This window comes from Heliconius melpomene, chromosome 3 (assembly GCF_056956725.1).
Source record: "Heliconius melpomene rosina isolate 202511_hmr_F chromosome 3, ASM5695672v1, whole genome shotgun sequence".
In the NCBI taxonomy this organism is placed as follows: domain Eukaryota; kingdom Metazoa; phylum Arthropoda; class Insecta; order Lepidoptera; family Nymphalidae; genus Heliconius; species Heliconius melpomene.
In genome coordinates, this window is record NC_140391.1 from 1506239 (window position 1) to 1528670 (window position 22432).

Genomic DNA, 22432 nt, shown 5'->3' on the forward strand with positions numbered 1-22432 from the left:
AGAAATATTGAATATAAAATACAATTTTATAATATTAAAATTTAATATAGGAAACTGTAGTCAATTTTATTAAAATAATGACGAACTTCACTACCAAGCAACAACGTAATTAAGAAAACTACAGGGTCAAAAAAGGCATGGTCGATTAAAGTCTGTGGCGTAAAACAATACATAAAAATTAAAAATAAAAAAAGATAAAAAACGCAGTAAGACCAGGCGTGGTGCATTGGCATAAGCGTGCGACAATAAAAGTATCAGTTGTGAGTTCGATTCCCACTCGAGGAAATGAAACAAAGTGTTTTAATATTAGGTTCCCAGGTTCCCTCTGCCTACCCTGCTTTATATGGAGTACAGTGCGAAGCTAATAAAAAACAATACAATCGTCTTTACGTCCAGTCTTAATAATAAAATAAACGTTCGTAGTTCAGGATTAGAACTCACAATCTTCATAATAACTTCACTTAGAACCGTTCCAATTATCCAGAACGACGTCACTAGCAACTGTTTGATTAAATTTATAACAAACAATAAAAAAGCTTTAGTTACGTTAAACAGAACTGAAAATGCATAAGCGCGATATTGTCCTATTAGCGCAAACTAGGTTCAGGTGTTAAAACATTCCCCTGCTCGTTACTGGTTCAAGTAATAGTTACAGATATGTATTTTATATAAACAAATTCATATAAAACTATTAGTCCAAAGATTATAAATATTTTTTTATGAATTAAAATCAGGCTATATTTGACTATGTAAGAGGTGTTATTGAAAAAGAAGAGTTCATATATCACATTTTACTAAATTATGTATTTATGTATATTATACTAATTGTATTTTTATACTTTTCTATAAAATAAATTCGTTACTATCGGGGATCCTAATTAATAACATCATTAGTGGTACTTATTAAGAATAAATAAAAAAAAAAATTGGGAGTCCACCCGGCCCCTACTATCTCTAGGCACATGCATGCAGGCGAAGCCGCATATAAAAATTAATTTTACAAAAGTAATAAAATACAATAAATAAATAATAGTTGTGTCTAGTTACAGTAATAAACTATTGTAATGGTTCTAATATAAGTGGCAATATTCAGAACAAACTAGACTCCATTAAAGTGTTCACGGACAAACTTCTAGATAAAATAGAATAATTCATCGCCCAGGTACTTCATTTGTTTTCTGTAAGTGTAATAATACTACATTCTAGAATATAAATTGTTGGATTATTTCAATGAATATAGAATAGTTTAGATGGAATATTTATTTATAGTCTACGGATAATGTGGATAATTTCATTTCTATGATAAATTAAAGTGGTGACGCAGGGGTAAAATTGTGTGAATGTTGAAACGGCGTTTGTAGGTTTCCTAAACCTTGTATAAAGAAAAAACGCAGCGTTGAGTTCCGCCATTCAACACGCAATGCCTTGAGAATTCAGGGGTAACTGGCGAACGGGGAACGAAGTGTGTAAACACTAGGTTCGTTCTGCATACCCTGCTGTGTGAGGGATTCAACGTGAAGCTAAAAAAACACCTATAAACCTTCCTTTCCACTGGCCGTAGTTGGAATTTAGCATAAAGAAAAGATTTAAAAACTATATATTTATTTTTTTATAGTCCACATTATCGAGGCTAAACGAGAGCTATACTATTAAAATTTTAGCAAAGAATCTGTTCTGTTCTGTTATTATGACTTTTCAGTGTATCAGTAGATAACTACTCATTTCGCCTGTGTCACGGTGAATAGAAAACACACGAAAAAGATCGTACGGTAAAAAAGAAATCACCATCCACCACCACCACCACCATCTAGAATATTGGGAATGTGAAGTATATTAAAACAAAAAAAAATTGCGTAAATATTCAGAATTCAATTTATATGACAATAGCTTGTTTGATTTGTCTATTAGTGACTGTATGTGTTCGATAGATTCTCTATTAGTGATTTTGAATAGACCAAATAATAAATTGTTTGTCCAATCGAGAATTATACTGAAAATGTACGGCTGCGTCCACTGCAATACTATAATGAAATGGTCAATATAAAATTATGTGAAAATTAGTTAATTAAAATGAATTTCAGTTATATTTATTTATTTTTATTTATCCCAAATAGTACGGTAGGGTAGGCGCATTTTTTTAAGACTAGAAATTTATGAATGAACCTATGTTCCAGATTAAATTACGACGTTAAGTTGAAAGTAAAGTTAAGCGTATATCACAATAATTTATGGGGAACACTCCCGAGTAGAAATCGAACCCAAAATTGTCAGTACAGTTTATATATTCTTGCCAATTGCGATATCGTTTCTTTTATTTCATTTCAATTATAAAAGAAACGATCGACAAAAAGAGAATAAAATAAAAACACATAAATTTTTCAAAAATAATGATATAACAAGAAAACAAATAAAATGAACAACTACGACGACGTACATGTAACACGTACTCGTACATACAATGCCAATACAAATCCAATATATGAAGGAAACATTGAGACCAATTTGCCGAGTGTATGTTTTGAAATGTCCATTTCTATACAATCATTAGATTTATATGCGCTATTGTGTATACTGTAACTTTGTTTTAGAGCAAATTATCCATTTTAGTGACAATATCTGCCTGTAAACGCGACGGTTGTGGGTTCGATACCCACTCGGGGCAATTAATTCCCCCGGGGCATTAACTCTGGAACCACTCAATTTGTAATATCTTGGACAACAAACTGATCCTACAGGGGAATCGTATTTAACTTTTGAAGTACGAAACCCTAAAATGAGCGGAAAGTGGAGTGTGGACACTACATGGTGTATTTGATAATTTCTAATGAAGGGGAATTGCTAATATTAAAAGCAGGATTCGATTCCGTTACATTTGCATTCATTAAAACAAAAAACATATTTTTTATGCAAAATAACTTTTTAATCTGGATTAAAACTTTTAAGGCAAAAATATTTGATAAGCATCTAATGAATTTTATTAATATTATATTAATAAACTTTTTCCTCGTTTATCATGAAAATAGATGGAACTTTTATCTAGATGTTCTAGACATTATTTGTAATGCCTTCTAAGAACTTGTTCACGATTACGATTTGCGAAAAGAATAAATAAATGATATTGGTATTAAGTACAAAATTATATGAAATGTAAATCAGTTAAATTTATTTTAGTTTGAGTATTACTTCGTCGATTTTATCCCTCACCATTAGATACTTATTATTTTTTTTTATTTTATTTTTTTATTTGTGTTAACGCTTCTTTTCCTGATAGGACCACCTATACCTGGTCCACTAGTAGGTAAAGTTACCTATATATAATTTTTATTTTATGAAAAAAAAAAACATACCTAAATGATAGGGGAGACGAGAAAAGCAAAAAATAATAATTATATAAATTATATATCTAGTACCCAAAACATATAACTAATTTGAATATTGCTCAGTGTTTCCATTAATTAGTAGGCCGTAATAGACGTAATTGGAGTCGACACTTCGATTTCGATTATCAAATTGAAACACATTTACCAAGAAATGTGCCAATATCAGGTAAAATACATACTATATCATTTAGTAATAAAGGTATATGTACATATAATAAAATATACGACGTATATAATATGATCTTTCATTTCCATCCTCTAGAAACGAGACAAAGCGCTGCGTTAAGATCCGCTATGAAATATGCAATGTCTTGAAAAATTCAGCGGAAAATATTGAACGGAAGTGTTTTAATGGGAACGGAGTATCTTAACATTAGGTTTCCACGTCCTCTTTTCTTACTATATTATGTATGTGCAGTATATAGCCTAAAAGTACAAAAATATTATTTAACTATTTAAATTGAAATTTTACTGCAAAGAAAAGTTTATTGAAGCCACCAAATTACCAACTACATATGGCAGAGCAAACTGAGAGAATTGTGTGGCGAGTGTCTCGACACTACGAGACACTCGCGTCATTTCGTATCAAACTAGCTTTTGCCAGAGATTTCTCTTTTACTAATTTTGCTGAAAACCACATTATGGATTAAACCTGATAAAATTTTACGGATCATTTCGACTCCGATTTATCGTCTTGGAGGTGAAATTTTTAAAACTTTCAGTGAATATCGACTTCATAATAGCTTTCTGGAAGCCAAGCTTCATTTTCATCTTTTTAGTAGTTAAAGCTAGTTAAATTAATTTAAAACGATGACTAGATAGTTTCAAATGAATGTATTTTAAAGAATAAATAAATTCTATTAATAGATCTCACCAAGAATGACACATCGTTGTTCAATCTTAAAAAAGGATCAAGTCTGCCTCACTGCAGTAGAAACAAACTAAAAAAATACATAAAAATCAATAAGTTTATTGTCAAAACTAAAAAATTAATAAAACAACATAGTTATATGTCCAAGTGTGCAAAATTAAGTAAGGAGAAATTGGAACTATATGATGATTTAGAAATGTGCACAAAAAAACTAAATAAGTGTAGGTTAAATTATGAAGCTGATACACAAGCACTACAAAGTGAAATTAATTATTTAAAAGACTCCCTTGATATACTTAATAAAAAGTATGTCAATTCATTGAACGAAATACAAGAGTATTCCAAGGTGATGGACAATCTTATTACACTGTCCACAAATAACACTGAACGTTTTGATTCTTTAATCAACAATCACTCTTGTGATTGTGCCCCTTCATCACAGCAATCACCTGCAAGTACTCCGGTGTGTGTCCCCTTGACCAACCCCTTGTGTGACAGCCTTCATAATAATAGTAGTAGTAGGTTCAGGTCACAGCAGTCATTTCGTGCATCAATTCATGAACCTAGTTCATTAGTTAATGCACAAAACATAGTTTTATTTAGTGATGATATTGGAAGGAATATGGGTTCAATTTTGAATTCTTGTTTACCGGGACAGTCAGCTGTTAGTTTTTGTTATCCGTCAGCATCCTTTGAAGTTCTCATGCAGAGAAGTTTAAGTTATAAATTTAATAAGTGTGACAAACTTGTTATATTATCAAGTAATAGGGGAAATTTAAACAAAAAACAGTTAAATGAGTATTGTAAGTCATTATTAAACTTAGATATAAGTAAAATAATTTTGTTTACATTTCCTTATTGTAAAAATCAGCCAGAAGCGGAAAATAATTACAGATATAAGCTAAACTCTACTCTGCACACAATAAGTACATATAATGACAAATTTCATTTAATTGACACTAACAAAATAGTTAGTAAAACTTTATTTTTGACTCAAAGTAAATATTATTTTGGTCATAGGTTTAAGAGACAGATAGCTTCTGTGCTATCCTATTATTTTGACTTATCAGCCAAGAACTTGGCTACTACTTCAACTGCTTCTATTGAGCAGACTGACATTCCAATTTATTCTGACATTATGTCTAATAATTTACACTCTGTTGACATTTCTCAACATTTAAATTAATTTCTCAGACAACAGAGGTAGCAACCTCTAGCTCTAATTTATTATTAAATATCCATTTGATCCAGCCAGCTTTACAATTAAATTACAATAATCACGCACATTGCACATCATCACAATATCCGTGCAAAAATAATAATAAAAATGTTAATTCTATTAGATTAGTTCATCAGAACATCTGTTGCTTGACGGGGGGCAAGCAGCTAGAGCTGGAATTATTCATGAACTCGGAGGAAATTAGTATTTTGTGTATTACTGAACATTGGTTAAAGGTGAACCAGCTCATGTTTAATTTCAGAAACCACCGGGTAGGAAGCTCATTCTGCAGAATCAACACAATACACGGGGGGTCGCTTATAATATTAAACAAGAACCTTAAGTTCAAGGAACGGAAAGATATTGTGTCCCTTTCTGTAGAATGTTCTATCGAATTAGCGTGTGTTCAATTAGAGCAATTCATTGTTATATGTGTATACAGACCTCCCTCCGCCAATTTAAAATTATTTTTAGAAGTAATGGATGAGGCCTTAAGCAAACTTACCAAGTCGGGTAAGCCTTTGTTAGTGTGTGGGGACTTTAATGTTAATATTTTGGAAAGTTTTAGTCCCACCATTAATTTATTAAGTCTTTTTAAGTCACACAATTTACTTAATTTATTTATGGAGCCAACCAGAATAACTCCTACGACTAGTACTTGTATAGATAACATATTTACTGACATTATTCCATGCTACAAAAGCATTATTAATAAATTGGATTCTGACCACTCTGGTCAGCTAGTAGAATTCTATAGTAAGAAAAAACAGGTGGCTAAGAAAAGAATTGCTGTTGTACCTGTCACAGCTAGTCGTTTGGAACGTATGAGAGTTAGTTTACTAACTAATTTACTAGTTTTAGATATAACTTTACCTCCCAATTCTTTGTACAATTCTTTTTTTTACTCTTTTATTAATAAATTTCATTCAATATTTACTCCCAAAGAGATTACAATTACTGATAGTCCTGTCTTTGGAGACTGGGCCACAGCAGGTATTTATAAGAGTAGGGAGACACTGTATATGTTATATTATGAAAAACAGTTTAATAGTGGTGAAGAGTTTAAAGAGTACTTAAAATCTTACTCTAAAATTTTCAAAAGAGTTTGCAAAATTGCTAAATCTTTATTTATTAAAACAAAAATCAGAAATAGTAATAATAAAATTGAAGCCACTTGGAAGGTTGTTAATGCCGAGACTGGGAGAACTAGGGTGAAAGATTCTAATTTTAAACTTAGTATTGACATTGGTCACATTGTTGATTCCGATTTGGAAGTGGCCATTGCATTTGAAAAGTTTTTCTCTACTTTCCCAGTCAGTCTAACAAACGATTTAGGTTCTTCCACCACTATTGCAGAATCGTTAATTAAAGACAATGTTCCCGAATTTTATAATGGTTTCGTTTTCCGTCATGTAAATTATTCAGACATTAGTGTAGCTTTCAAATCAATTAGTATGAAAAAGACAGCCGACTTGTGGGGTGTCTCAGTTAATATCATAAATTCTTTAATTGATATTTTGATTCCTGATTTAGTTACAATTTTTAATAGATGTATTGATTGTGGAGTGTTTCCTGATTTGATGAAATATAGTAAAATAACTCCATTGTTTAAATCAGGTAGTACGCAAGACCCCACAAATTTCAGACCGATTTCAGTACTACCTACGTTTAGTAAAATTTTTGAAAAGCTGATACTCAGTCAGCTTCTTACTTATTTTAATAAAAATAAATTACTGCACACAGGTCAATTTGGTTTCACTCGTGGAAGGTCAACATCTGATGCTGGGGTCAAATTATTAGAGAGTGTATTCGCGGCTTGGGAGGAGTCACGTGATGCCTTTGGGGTGTTTTGTGACTTATCCAAAGCATTTGATTGTGTGCAGCATAAAACTCTTATCAGGAAGCTACACCACTATGGTATAAGAGGCATTGCTTTGGATCTTCTCACTTCTTATTTAAGTGATAGGATTCAAAAGGTAAATGTTAACGGGAAACTATCACACGGGTCACCTGTAGCATTGGGGGTGCCACAAGGCTCTATTCTGGGTCCGTTTTTGTTCCTTTTGTACATTAATGACTTACCTCACCTTATGAGAGATATCTGTGAAATGGTGTTGTTTGCAGATGATACATCTTTAGTTTTTAAGGTTAATAGACAGCAATTGGAAATTGACGATGTAAACAATGCTCTTTCTAGGATATTGCACTGGTTTAGTGCCAATAACTTGCTTTTAAATAGTAGTAAAACTAAATGTATCAGGTTCTTTACTAAGAATGTTCAACAAGTAGAAACCAGGGTTTTGATGAACAATAAGGAACTTAAAGTAGTTGATGAAACTGTTTTCTTAGGTATAACATTAGATGCTAAGTTACAATGGGGTCCGCATATAGAAACTTTATCTGGTAGACTTAGTTCGGCAGCGTATGCTGTCCGCAAGATTCGTCAACTGACCGATGTTGACACCGCGCGTTTAGTATACTTCAGCTATTTTCATAGCATTATGTCTTACGGCCTATTACTTTGGGGTAGTGCCGCTGAAATAGATACCATTTTTGTGCTCCAAAAACGGGCTGTCCGAGCAGTCTATAAAATGGGTCCACGGGAGTCACTAAGGAATAAATTTAAAGACTTTAACATCCTCACACTACACTCCCAATATATTTACGACAACTTAGTATATGTGCATAAGAATATTAATAAATTTAATAAAAACAGTGACCTCCATCAATATAATTTAAGAAATAAAAATAAGCTTGCTGTGCCCTTCTCTAGGCTCCATAAAGTGTCTCACTCATTCGTAGGTCAAAGTATACACTTTTATAACAAACTTCCAAACGACGTGGTTAATTTATCACTGAACAAATTTAAAAAAGTGGTAAAGCACAGGCTCTGCCAAAAAGCTTATTACTCTGTTAAAGATTATGTTCGCGATAAAGATGTTTGGAAATGAGTTGCTCTATTTCTAAGTTAAAATTGTTAATTGTGATTTATAACAAATGTTGGCATTTAAAAAGAGTGGCCATGAGTTTCTTTGCCTGTATCTTCTCATGAGCTCAACCATTTGAACGGGCTTTTTTCAAGTCAAAATTGCACATTTTTTTGGTTATTTTGTTTTCCATTTTTTTTTATCTTTTATGACATGTCCAAGTGAATGTTAAGCATTTTTATGGAATAAAGATATTTTGACTTTGACTTTGACTTGATAATGCTTTAAAGTAAGCTATTAAAAAAATACCATATAGTGTAAAATACATTTTTGAAAATCATGAAAATGTTTAAAACTCACGAAAAATGTTGCTGTATAAAAGATAAAAGGTATATTTCGCATTTATACTAATAAACCATTTTTCAAAAATGTACATCTGTGCACCTGGCGAATGGAACGTTACAGCCCTTGTAAGGGCTGGCAGGGGCAGCTGCGGGTAAGCCTTCCATCATGGACTCCCCCGTGAATTTTAAGACTAGGTTCCGAAGTTTCTCTGCCTACTCTGCTATGTGCGGAATATAGCGTGAAGGTAAAATAAATAAAAAAGTTGAATCTCGCATATAGCAACATTTTTATCAGCGTTAACCGTCTCGTTTACAAAATCAAAGATTTCAAATTATTAAATTTAAATATGGGAAAACTAAATAATGTATGGAAAAAATGAAGTAAGTAAATGGTTATGAATTTTGAATATAGTTATGATTTTTTTTAATTCTAAATACAACGGAAAAAACAAAAAAATGGGAACTTTTATTCAAAATTTTAAAATAATAATCTGGGGAAAAAATCCGACATTAGATGAGCTTATATCATGAAGCTAAGCTAAAGTTTTCCTATTATGAAGCTGAAGAGTTTATTTAGTTGAACGCGCTACAATCACAAACTACTGATTGAATTGAAAACTTATTTCTTATATTTTAAATAGTTTATTTATTGCGGAAGGCTTTATGTATTATATCATATTATTAAACTATTCCTTGTTAAATCAATTAGATCAATAAAAGTCATTAAAACAACGTGTATTGTAATTAACCACACCTTTTTAACACATTTTTGGTATCTTAAGTGATATATTATTTTTTAGCTTAGGTGGCAATACTATGGTATCATCGAGCTGGCGTGATGAAGGACCTAGGTCCTGAATAGTGGATATTTCTGTATCTATGTGAAAGCATAGAAAACAATTTTGTTCTCATTGTATCCAACATGTAACAGGACAGTAGGAGCTTAGCGGAACCCACCGCCGCTGTTTTTCTCGACACCAGAGCGAAAAAAATAAATAAATGAAAATCGAACCCAGTCCTGTCGTGTTTAGTCACACGCATGTGCCACTGCTGGCCTCAAATGGCTTGTGGGTACGATACTCATTGTCATCCGAACTGTGAATCGAACCATCGCTATTATTTATATTCATACGTTGAGAAAAAAGCGTAAATTTTTAATGAGTATCGTTCGAAAATACGTCCGAGCCGTCTAAAAGGCACTTCTAAGTAACATTAAGTTATTTTCTTTTGAAAAGATCGAATGCGACTTTCGTTAAAGTTAAGTGAAATTCGAAGAGAGCTTTAATTAAAATTTCTTGAATCTGAAATTCAGGTTGCAAAATTGTAACTATTTATTATGGAAGTTATGACGATATTTTACATTTCTTTTGTGACATAGACTCTGTTTCTTTTTATGTCACCACCTTGAAGTCGAAAAAAATTAGGTCATGGTGTCGCAGTGAGAGAATTCGACTGTAAATATTAGGTTTATGGGTTACATTCCCAGTAGTGGAAATCAAACCTACAACCATCGCGTTTTTCACTCGCACGCTTTAATCCCTGGCAGCTTCTATTTTAATATACGCTTATAATTTTAGTATAATAAGTATAAAAAAACATATTAATACTTGTATTTTATTAAAGCTATATATAGAAACATAAACGGCAATCACAATAATAGAACTGAGAAGATGATCTCTAAGGAACAAGAAAATATATTGTATTTCTGCTCGAGGCACATTACTCTCGCCTAACATACGGTTTATCTCAGTTTCTAAGAGAACGTTGAAACAATGTTATTATTTCTATGTAAATACCTATCAACATATTAATATTACACATTGTGGACTAGTGGTGTAGTGGTTGAGTGTATACGCGTGGGTCGTGGTTTCGAATCTTACTCTGGGGTAGGTTATTATACTTTTTTTAGATACACACTGTTTAGATCGATCAACTCATGGGTCATTGTATGTATCATTATTCTCATCACTCATTTTATTTTTAATTTTATTTACATTTTCAGTTGACGTTGAGTTCTGCCACTCAAATTATAATAAATTCAAATTTTAGGCAGAAATTTGATAAATGTAAGTCAGAAAATGCGGACACTACGTTGTCTCTGCCTTCCCTTCTAGAATATTTAGAAAAAAAAAGTTGAAGCTTTAAAAAATATTATTCCATTAGAAAATCCCAATAACTCTACGATAATATAACTTACCTATATTAGATTTAATTAAGCTATTTACAGCGAAACTTAGCTTAGTTCGTACATTTTATAAATCCTAATTAGTAGTATAGATAACATATTATAGATATTATAGTATAGATAACATATTTACTGACATTATTCCATGCTACAAAAGCATTATTAATAAATTGGATTCTGACCACTCTGGTCAGCTAGTAGAATTCTATAGTAAGAAAAAACAGGTGGCTAAGAAAAGAATTGCTGTTGTACCTGTCACAGCTAGTCGTTTGGAACGTATGAGAGTTAGTTTACTAACTAATTTACTAGTTTTAGATATAACTTTACCTCCCAATTCTTTGTACAATTCTTTTTTTTACTCTTTTATTAATAAATTTCATTCAATATTTACTCCCAAAGAGATTACAATTACTGATAGTCCTGTCTTTGGAGACTGGGCCACAGCAGGTATTTATAAGAGTAGGGAGACACTGTATATGTTATATTATGAAAAACAGTTTAATAGTGGTGAAGAGTTTAAAGAGTACTTAAAATCTTACTCTAAAATTTTCAAAAGAGTTTGCAAAATTGCTAAATCTTTATTTATTAAAACAAAAATCAGAAATAGTAATAATAAAATTGAAGCCACTTGGAAGGTTGTTAATGCCGAGACTGGGAGAACTAGGGTGAAAGATTCTAATTTTAAACTTAGTATTGACATTGGTCACATTGTTGATTCCGATTTGGAAGTGGCCATTGCATTTGAAAAGTTTTTCTCTACTTTCCCAGTCAGTCTAACAAACGATTTAGGTTCTTCCACCACTATTGCAGAATCGTTAATTAAAGACAATGTTCCCGAATTTTATAATGGTTTCGTTTTCCGTCATGTAAATTATTCAGACATTAGTGTAGCTTTCAAATCAATTAGTATGAAAAAGACAGCCGACTTGTGGGGTGTCTCAGTTAATATCATAAATTCTTTAATTGATATTTTGATTCCTGATTTAGTTACAATTTTTAATAGATGTATTGATTGTGGAGTGTTTCCTGATTTGATGAAATATAGTAAAATAACTCCATTGTTTAAATCAGGTAGTACGCAAGACCCCACAAATTTCAGACCGATTTCAGTACTACCTACGTTTAGTAAAATTTTTGAAAAGCTGATACTCAGTCAGCTTCTTACTTATTTTAATAAAATAAATTACTGCACACAGGTCAATTTGGTTTCACTCGTGGAAGGTCAACATCTGATGCTGGGGTCAAATTATTAGAGAGTGTATTCGCGGCTTGGGAGGAGTCACGTGATGCCTTTGGGGTGTTTTGTGACTTATCCAAAGCATTTGATTGTGTGCAGCATAAAACTCTTATCAGGAAGCTACACCACTATGGTATAAGAGGCATTGCTTTGGATCTTCTCACTTCTTATTTAAGTGATAGGATTCAAAAGGTAAATGTTAACGGGAAACTATCACACGGGTCACCTGTAGCATTGGGGGTGCCACAAGGCTCTATTCTGGGTCCGTTTTTGTTCCTTTTGTACATTAATGACTTACCTCACCTTATGAGAGATATCTGTGAAATGGTGTTGTTTGCAGATGATACATCTTTAGTTTTTAAGGTTAATAGACAGCAATTGGAAATTGACGATGTAAACAATGCTCTTTCTAGGATATTGCACTGGTTTAGTGCCAATAACTTGCTTTTAAATAGTAGTAAAACTAAATGTATCAGGTTCTTTACTAAGAATGTTCAACAAGTAGAAACCAGGGTTTTGATGAACAATAAGGAACTTAAAGTAGTTGATGAAACTGTTTTCTTAGGTATAACATTAGATGCTAAGTTACAATGGGGTCCGCATATAGAAACTTTATCTGGTAGACTTAGTTCGGCAGCGTATGCTGTCCACAAGATTCGTCAACTGACCGATGTTGACACCGCGCGTTTAGTATACTTCAGCTATTTTCATAGCATTATGTCTTACGGCCTATTACTTTGGGGTAGTGCCGCTGAAATAGATACCATTTTTGTGCTCCAAAAACGGGCTGTCCGAGCAGTCTATAAAATGGGTCCACGGGAGTCACTAAGGAATAAATTTAAAGACTTTAACATCCTCACACTACACTCCCAATATATTTACGACAACTTAGTATATGTGCATAAGAATATTAATAAATTTAATAAAAACAGTGACCTCCATCAATATAATTTAAGAAATAAAAATAAGCTTGCTGTGCCCTTCTCTAGGCTCCATAAAGTGTCTCACTCATTCGTAGGTCAAAGTATACACTTTTATAACAAACTTCCAAACGACGTGGTTAATTTATCACTGAACAAATTTAAAAAAGTGGTAAAGCACAGGCTCTGCCAAAAAGCTTATTACTCTGTTAAAGATTATGTTCGCGATAAAGATGTTTGGAAATGAGTTGCTCTATTTCTAAGTTAAAATTGTTAATTGTGATTTATAACAAATGTTGGCATTTAAAAAGAGTGGCCATGAGTTTCTTTGCCTGTATCTTCTCATGAGCTCAACCATTTGAACGGGCTTTTTTCAAGTCAAAATTGCACATTTTTTTGGTTATTTTGTTTTCCATTTTTTTTTATCTTTTATGACATGTCCAAGTGAATGTTAAGCATTTTTATGGAATAAAGATATTTTGACTTTGACTTTGACTTGATAATGCTTTAAAGTAAGCTATTAAAAAAATACCATATAGTGTAAAATACATTTTTGAAAATCATGAAAATGTTTAAAACTCACGAAAAATGTTGCTGTATAAAAGATAAAAGGTATATTTCGCATTTATACTAATAAACCATTTTTCAAAAATGTACATCTGTGCACCTGGCGAATGGAACGTTACAGCCCTTGTAAGGGCTGGCAGGGGCAGCTGCGGGTAAGCCTTCCATCATGGACTCCCCCGTGAATTTTAAGACTAGGTTCCGAAGTTTCTCTGCCTACTCTGCTATGTGCGGAATATAGCGTGAAGGTAAAATAAATAAAAAAGTTGAATCTCGCATATAGCAACATTTTCATCAGCGTTAACCGTCTCGTTTACAAAATCAAAGATTTCAAATTATTAAATTTAAATATGGGAAAACTAAATAATGTATGGAGAAAATGAAGTAAGTAAATGGTTATGAATTTTGAATATAGTTATGATTTTTTTTAATTCTAAATACAACGGAAAAAACAAAAAAATGGGAACTTTTATTCAAAATTTTAAAATAATAATCTGGGGAAAAAATCCGACATTAGATGAGCTTATATCATGAAGCTAAGCTAAAGTTTTCCTATTATGAAGCTGAAGAGTTTATTTAGTTGAACGCGCTACAATCACAAACTACTGATTGAATTGAAAACTTATTTCTTATATTTTAAATAGTTTATTTATTGCGGAAGGCTTTATGTATTATATCATATTATTAAACTATTCCTTGTTAAATCAATTAGATCAATAAAAGTCATTAAAACAACGTGTATTGTAATTAACCACACCTTTTTAACACATTTTTGGTATCTTAAGTGATATATTATTTTTTAGCTTAGGTGGCAATACTATGGTATCATCGAGCTGGCGTGATGAAGGACCTAGGTCCTGAATAGTGGATATTTCTGTATCTATGTGAAAGCATAGAAAACAATTTTGTTCTCATTGTATCCAACATGTAACAGGACAGTAGGAGCTTAGCGGAACCCACCGCCGCTGTTTTTCTCGACACCAGAGCGAAAAAAATAAATAAATGAAAATCGAACCCAGTCCTGTCGTGTTTAGTCACACGCATGTGCCACTGCTGGCCTCAAATGGCTTGTGGGTACGATACTCATTGTCATCCGAACTGTGAATCGAACCATCGCTATTATTTATATTCATACGTTGAGAAAAAAGCGTAAATTTTTAATGAGTATCGTTCGAAAATACGTCCGAGCCGTCTAAAAGGCACTTCTAAGTAACATTAAGTTATTTTCTTTTGAAAAGATCGAATGCGACTTTCGTTAAAGTTAAGTGAAATTCGAAGAGAGCTTTAATTAAAATTTCTTGAATCTGAAATTCAGGTTGCAAAATTGTAACTATTTATTATGGAAGTTATGACGATATTTTACATTTCTTTTGTGACATAGACTCTGTTTCTTTTTATGTCACCACCTTGAAGTCGAAAAAAATTAGGTCATGGTGTCGCAGTGAGAGAATTCGACTGTAAATATTAGGTTTATGGGTTACATTCCCAGTAGTGGAAATCAAACCTACAACCATCGCGTTTTTCACTCGCACGCTTTAATCCCTGGCAGCTTCTATTTTAATATACGCTTATAATTTTAGTATAATAAGTATAAAAAAACATATTAATACTTGTATTTTATTAAAGCTATATATAGAAACATAAACGGCAATCACAATAATAGAACTGAGAAGATGATCTCTAAGGAACAAGAAAATATATTGTATTTCTGCTCGAGGCACATTACTCTCGCCTAACATACGGTTTATCTCAGTTTCTAAGAGAACGTTGAAACAATGTTATTATTTCTATGTAAATACCTATCAACATATTAATATTACACATTGTGGACTAGTGGTGTAGTGGTTGAGTGTATACGCGTGGGTCGTGGTTTCGAATCTTACTCTGGGGTAGGTTATTATACTTTTTTTAGATACACACTGTTTAGATCGATCAACTCATGGGTCATTGTATGTATCATTATTCTCATCACTCATTTTATTTTTAATTTTATTTACATTTTCAGTTGACGTTGAGTTCTGCCACTCAAATTATAATAAATTCAAATTTTAGGCAGAAATTTGATAAATGTAAGTCAGAAAATGCGGACACTACGTTGTCTCTGCCTTCCCTTCTAGAATATTTAGAAAAAAAAAGTTGAAGCTTTAAAAAATATTATTCCATTAGAAAATCCCAATAACTCTACGATAATATAACTTACCTATATTAGATTTAATTAAGCTATTTACAGCGAAACTTAGCTTAGTTCGTACATTTTATAAATCCTAATTAGTGCAACTAAACAGGAACTAACTTCCAATGAAATAGCTTGATGTTGAAATTGAAGAGGTATCTAGCGAACTTCAGCAAAATTTATAGCTCAAATGTGTTTTCCATGTATTGAAAAAGCTGTGTCTTGAATGTGGAAATATCGTTGGCTTCTTCTTGGTAAAGATTTCTACATATTACTTACCTATCTATGAAGAATATATATAGAACTAGCAGCCCGCTCGCGGTTTTACCCGCGTGAACTATGTTATTATTAATTTCTGTCTCCATGGCTACGTCCTAGTGACGTCTATGCAAAATTTGAGACTCCTAGCATTTGTAGTAATGAAGTTTCATACAAACTTTCGACCCCAAAAACAACCTCCTAGAAGTCGAATATTGCAAATTCCCGTCTTAGCGAACACCTACGCCCTATAAATAACTCCTATGCAAAATTTGAGATTCCTAGCACTTGTAGTTTCTGAGATTTAGAGAGCTTTAATATATATAGATTAATTTAATTTAGCTTTTATTTGGTATATTTAGAAGTTTTCTATATATATTTTTGCTTTATCTGGCACCCACTCCAATATTAACGTATAATAAAAGTAACTTTATTTATGGCTAACGAGTTTTAATAAGATACTAGAGTAAATTAAAAACAGCTTCACGCTGTTTCTCACACACAGCAGGGTAGGCAGAGGGAACCTAGTGGTAAGACTCTCCGCGTCCTACTAGAGTTAAATATCACTTATATGTTTATCTAAAAAATAAAAGTACATAAGGAAAACCACAGACATTCACATACATAAATACATACATATTAGTAGAACTAGACTAGTTTTAGTAGAAAGTTACATTTTAATGAGAATTGTTGGTATTTTTTGAGAGTCACCTGAAGATGTCTCAAAATTGTTACTTAGACACGCAGACGTTCCTTTACATTTTTTACGTAACCTATTTTTTAATACTTTAAATACTTAAAGTCATAATGTCTTATTTTAATATATTTTTTTTATTTGGAGAGCGGAGTGTCTTAACTCTGCTTATTCTACAATGTAAGATAGACACTTTCGTTTCCCATTTTCAGCCGAATTCTCGAGGCATGAATGGAATTCAACGTCTCGTTACCAGAGAGGGAATATTAAATATTTCATTAGCGCCATGGGTGGGAATCGAACCCACAACCTGTTTTGTTTATAGTCGCACACTTGGATCCCTGTGCCATTGTTATTTTATATCTATTAATGTATAACAATAGAATAGATGTAATGAAATTCCAAGATTTTCACTACTCTTAGTTGATTTATTTTTCTAATACAGCCAGAATTCAAGACATTACATGTAGACGTAACTTAACGCCGCAATTCAATTCATTTTAAACTAACTTTCAAAGTATCTAACTTACCTATAACATCGATAAACTTTGTAGCGATCTGAGTGGCGAATGAGGGTGAATCCGCAGTGACTTCGCAAGAGAAGTTACCAGCTAGACCAAGTTCCAGACGCCGAAGGAGGACTTGAGTGCCGTTTGATCGATTCATCTGAAATATATTGTAGATACTTTAAATAATAATTTTGTTTAAGTGTTAATAATTCTTAGACTCTATGGAAGTTGTCCCGTAATTTCGATATATTTAATTATCGGCATCGGTATCGGTAAATTAATTAATTAACACAATTAAATTGGAGAGGCCTATGTCGAGCAGTGGACGAGGACAGGCTGATGATGATGATGATGAACACAATTAAATCTTTTCGCTTCTGCGATGGATTTGAACTGGATTCTAACTTCGATCCACACTCTCCGCTCCGCTCTACTTAGACAAAGTCCAGCTGATTTCAAACACGCTCCTTTTTTATCTTCTTGCTGTAACCCGCAAATAATAGGGTAGGTAGAAGGAACACGAGAACATAGTTTTAACTATTGAGTTTCGGAACCCAACCTCGTTACCAGAGGAAATTAAAATATTTAATATTTCATTACTCCTAGTGGTAATCGAAGTCACAATCGTGGCGTATACAGTCGCAAGCTTGTGTCTCTGCTCAAAAGAACTCAGAACTGCCTACCCTGGCAAATGCCAGATAAAGCATAAAGCTGATTTGATGACTAAATTATAAATGAACACAACTCCTGCCCCCAAGAATATCACATAAGCAAGTTTGCATAGTAAATTAGAAAAAAATATATATTCAAAGTTATATTATTGGAAATAAAACATATAAAAGCGAAGAACAAACTATCTCAACATAAAATTTACTTAAGCATTTATAAATAAACGAATAAACAACGTGCACTTTTCAATAAATATAATACAAATATATATCCAGTATACGGTATTTAAATATTATGTTTATATATTCCGTTTCACGCACGCACCTACATGAATTTCCCAGTAATATTATGCATAGTTTTATCTGTTTGTCAATATGTATTTACTCACTTTGAATCAAATCCAATAAAAGTTTAATACAAATAGGAAAAATGTAGATACTATTTTCAGCTTCATGATGAAGCAGGGTAGGCAGAGAGAGATTAGTGGGCTAGTGTTAAGATACTCCGCTCACTGCCACCTTTTACCTCGATCAATACGAAGAAATGAAAATATGAAAGGTCATTTCTAAGACGTTATCACTACACTACGCTATCAACTTTTATCAGCGACATTATAAAGTTAGAAAGGTAGCAAAGTGCAAACTATATTTTACGCTTCCAAGGAAATATCCAATACGTTGAATTATAGTGAAACTACAAGTTTATGTCAACAACAAACTTAGTGAAATTGTTAGTAATCACTAACAAACTTGCACCCTTGGTAGTTGCTCTTTAACTTTCATCTAAGAGTTAGCTGGTTTCGTCAAATTTAATGGATGATTTTTTGATTTACAATATTTTTTCTTAATAATATTAAATAAGTAGCTTCACGCTATATTCCGCATACATCAGGGTAAGCATTGCGTTCCCCACTTTCCACCGCCTTCTTTGAGTCATTGCGTCTTGAGTGAAAAAATTTAACGACGGAATTATCGAACCCAAAACCGCCAAATTAATAAAAAAAATGTATACCAGCAACTTAGAAATACCTCTTTTTTTAAATAATCGTCACAAATAATAACTACAACAAATAGACAATAACAGCAACAAAATGGACTATTTAATGCAAAAATAAATGTCCAATTCCAACCAGTAGTTCCTGAGATTACCGCGTACAAACATACAAACTATTTAACTTTATACCATTAAATTTAGATAATATACAAGTATACATTTCTAAGCCGGAAGCGATATCAAATAATTATAAGAGGATTGCGGCTTGAATTTGAAATCTCAAAGATAGGTCTCTCAACAATATTCATATAGTAGGCTCGTTACGTATTTGTCGAGAAATAATTAGAGCCAAGCGTATTTGACTGAAGTAAATATTGATGTGTGATTATGGTTACCCAGATCATTTATCATTCTCAGTTGTTTCATGTTATTGTTGAAATATTAAGATTTATATGATACTAGCGGCCTGCCCGCGGCTTCGCCTGCGTGAACTATGTTATTATTAATTTCTGTCTCTATGAGTATCTACGTCCTATAAGTGACGTCCATGAAAAATTTGAGACTACTTTGTAGCATTTGTAGTAACGAGGTTTCATGCAAACTTTCAACCCCCAAAACAACCCCTTAGAAGTCGAATATTGGAAATTCCCTTAGCGAGCTCCTACGTCCTATAAATAACGCCTATACAAAATTTCAGATTCCTAGCACATGTAGTTTCTGAGATTTCGTGATGAGTGAGTGACCTTTCGGTTTTATATATATAGATTAGAAATGGTCAAAACAATATGTGATAATATCATTTTCTATATGTATATTTTTTGTCCTCTTTATCATAAAATCTTTACAGGACTACTGAAGCATGACCTACAAAAAATGATCATCAAAATCCAGTCGTAATTGGCGGAGTAATTGCATATATACAGTTATATTAAAAAACTTCTCCCGTTAAAAATGACGTGGTTAAGTTATAGTATTTCTCATAGTAAATAAAAACTGCATGTTTGTATTGCGACAAGATGTGGGTCCGATCCCTTTCGAAGAAATTGAATATTTAATATTTTCAGTTCTTCGCCCTGGCGTCGTCGAGCACTCAACACGCGATGCGTCCAGAATTCGGCGGAAAATGGGAAACATTAATTTTCTTAACACAAGGTTCCCTCTGCCTACCCCACTGTATGCGGGATACAGTATAAAGCTGAAAAAAATAAATCCTAATTTTCATTTTTCTCAAGAAATTTAAGTAAAGTAACCATTGAATACACTCCGTCGGTAAGTTCGGAGAAATTCGATCGTCTGCGCAATATTGGAATCCAGCTTCTTACATCGCAAAGAATTTGCATATGGAAATTTTTCATTAGCATAAAAAAGATGTAATGTAAGTTATTTTTTTTATTTTTTATTGAATATATTTGTTAAGTTATAAATTTATTATTATTGAAGACGATTATTATTAGTGTTTTTTTGTGATAAGACGAAATAATATTGAAATAATGAATATCGAATTTTTGTATGAAATGTGTGTAATGTATTATGAAATGTAAGGGAGTAAGTAAGTTTCTCAAAATTCCCATGGGAACGCGAAAAAACGGATGTTTTTTTAAAAATATTTTTAGACTAAATTGATGTAAAAAAATTATTATATTGAATTGGCTAAACGTATGCATTATATAGTACCAACTTGGAGTAGAAGATTGAAATTTGGCCAATTTCCGATATATGCAGTATTAAATGGCGGAATTCAACGCCACGCGTTGTCTTATTACCAGAGCGAGGAAATAAAATTATAATTCATTCTGCCGTCATTCAACCGTCGCATTTATGTTTATCGGTTTCAGACGGCGTCTATGATCTACATTTCTATTTTCTTTTCTTCTTCAGCATCCTGCACATGACATTATAGGCACATGGAACCTGGGAACCAGTGTTAAGACACTCCGTTCTTATTGAGACACTGTACTCCATTTCACATTGCCTCGTTATCAGAGCGTAAAAATGAAAATATTAAATATTTTGTTTCCTCGATCGGGAATCGAACCCACTACCTGTGTGCCACAACTGACCGCATCTCCATATACCTATTGAAAGTAAACACTTTCAAATTCATATTTTTATTTTCAGCAATCACCTCGAACATTTCAGTTCTTTTGAACAAGCACTGTAAATGTATTCCTCGTCACGTGCTGTCTAAGAGCAGAGGATGCAATCGACGCTTGAGTTCATTAATGCTTCTTTAGAGTTTAAATATAAATAAGTATAATAAAGAGGCCGTCTTGGTGGTCTAATAGCAAACGCGATGGTTGTGAATTCGATTCTACTCGAGGACATAAAATATATTTTGTTCTCTCTGTAACGTTAAGTTTCGCCACTTAACACATAAGGACTCTAATTTTTTTCTGGAAAATTGGGAACGTAATGTATGTGTTAAAGCTGGGTAAAAGTAGTTTCATTAAAATTATAATATTTATACAAACAACTGTGAAGATAAACAAAAGCTAGATTTATAACTATTTTTGTAGGAATTTCATATAATAATACTTACATCAACATAAATCCCAGGTATACCAAACACTCTAGTGTCAGGAACTTCAAGGGGTGTGTATCTAAAGAACTCGTGGTTCCCGCGGTACCATTTCACTGAGTATAAAGGAGCACCTTGCATGTCCCTATAGCAGATGAGCGCGGCAGTGCCTCCTTTGATGACGTTCGTGGGTTCGACCAGGAGTTTGACGTCACGAAGACTTGTCACACCTGTAAAAAATATTTTAAATTAGATAAGATAAATAACATTTATTTCTTGTGTATAGCATAAACGCATATTTTTTTTACTTATTTTATTTTTACATTTAGGTAGTTACGCCATAATGCAACTATATTTTTCAGCTTATATCAGTATATATCAGGATAGACAAATAGAACCTAGGATTAAAATACTCCGCTCTCCCATTCTCCGCCTAAATAACGAGATATAGCGTGTTGGCGAAGCTTAACACCGTACTTTTGTTTTTTACCATGCGCAAAAGCGAAAATAATTTCCCCGAGTAAGAATCGATTCCACAACATATGCATTTACAGTTAGACGCTGTGCCACTGCGCCCAGTCGGAATCATTATATTCGTACTCTATTTTAAAATAGTAGTATAATATAGGGTTTTCTTTAAAAATATAAAAAGATTTTTTTTAAGTGGTTTTGTAGGACCGTGTAGGTATACACCGACTTTACATTTTCATTCAGACAAAAAAAAAATAAAGAAGCCACAAACAGAGCAAAATGCTCTTAATTCACACAGGAAAATTCAAAAAGGTTTTTTAGGGTCATAATCAGAAAAAGTGTACATTTTGTGTCTTTTCTTGTCCCGCTACTTTGAATGCGTTTTAAAAATACAATTTTAAAGATAATTAAAATATTTTGCCATTTACGATAAATTTACTTATTAACTTAAAGATTTTTGTAATATTTTAAATGTATTATGGCTATTAATAGTATTTTTT

At 32.5% G+C, this 22432-nt stretch overlaps 1 protein-coding gene across 1 annotated transcript in view; it reads right to left on the reverse strand.

The window, feature by feature from the left end:
• Nucleotides 1-22432, reverse strand: part of LOC146539800 (uncharacterized) — an 82883-nt gene that overhangs the window by 7997 nt on the left and 52454 nt on the right. Inside the window, exons 2-3 of the mRNA XM_085207820.1 lie at nt 21483-21691; nt 17303-17438 (exon numbers count right to left, since the gene is read on the reverse strand). Coding sequence (XP_085063946.1) covers nt 17303-17438; nt 21483-21691 — 345 coding nt within the window. The remainder of the gene's footprint in view (nt 1-17302; nt 17439-21482; nt 21692-22432) is intronic.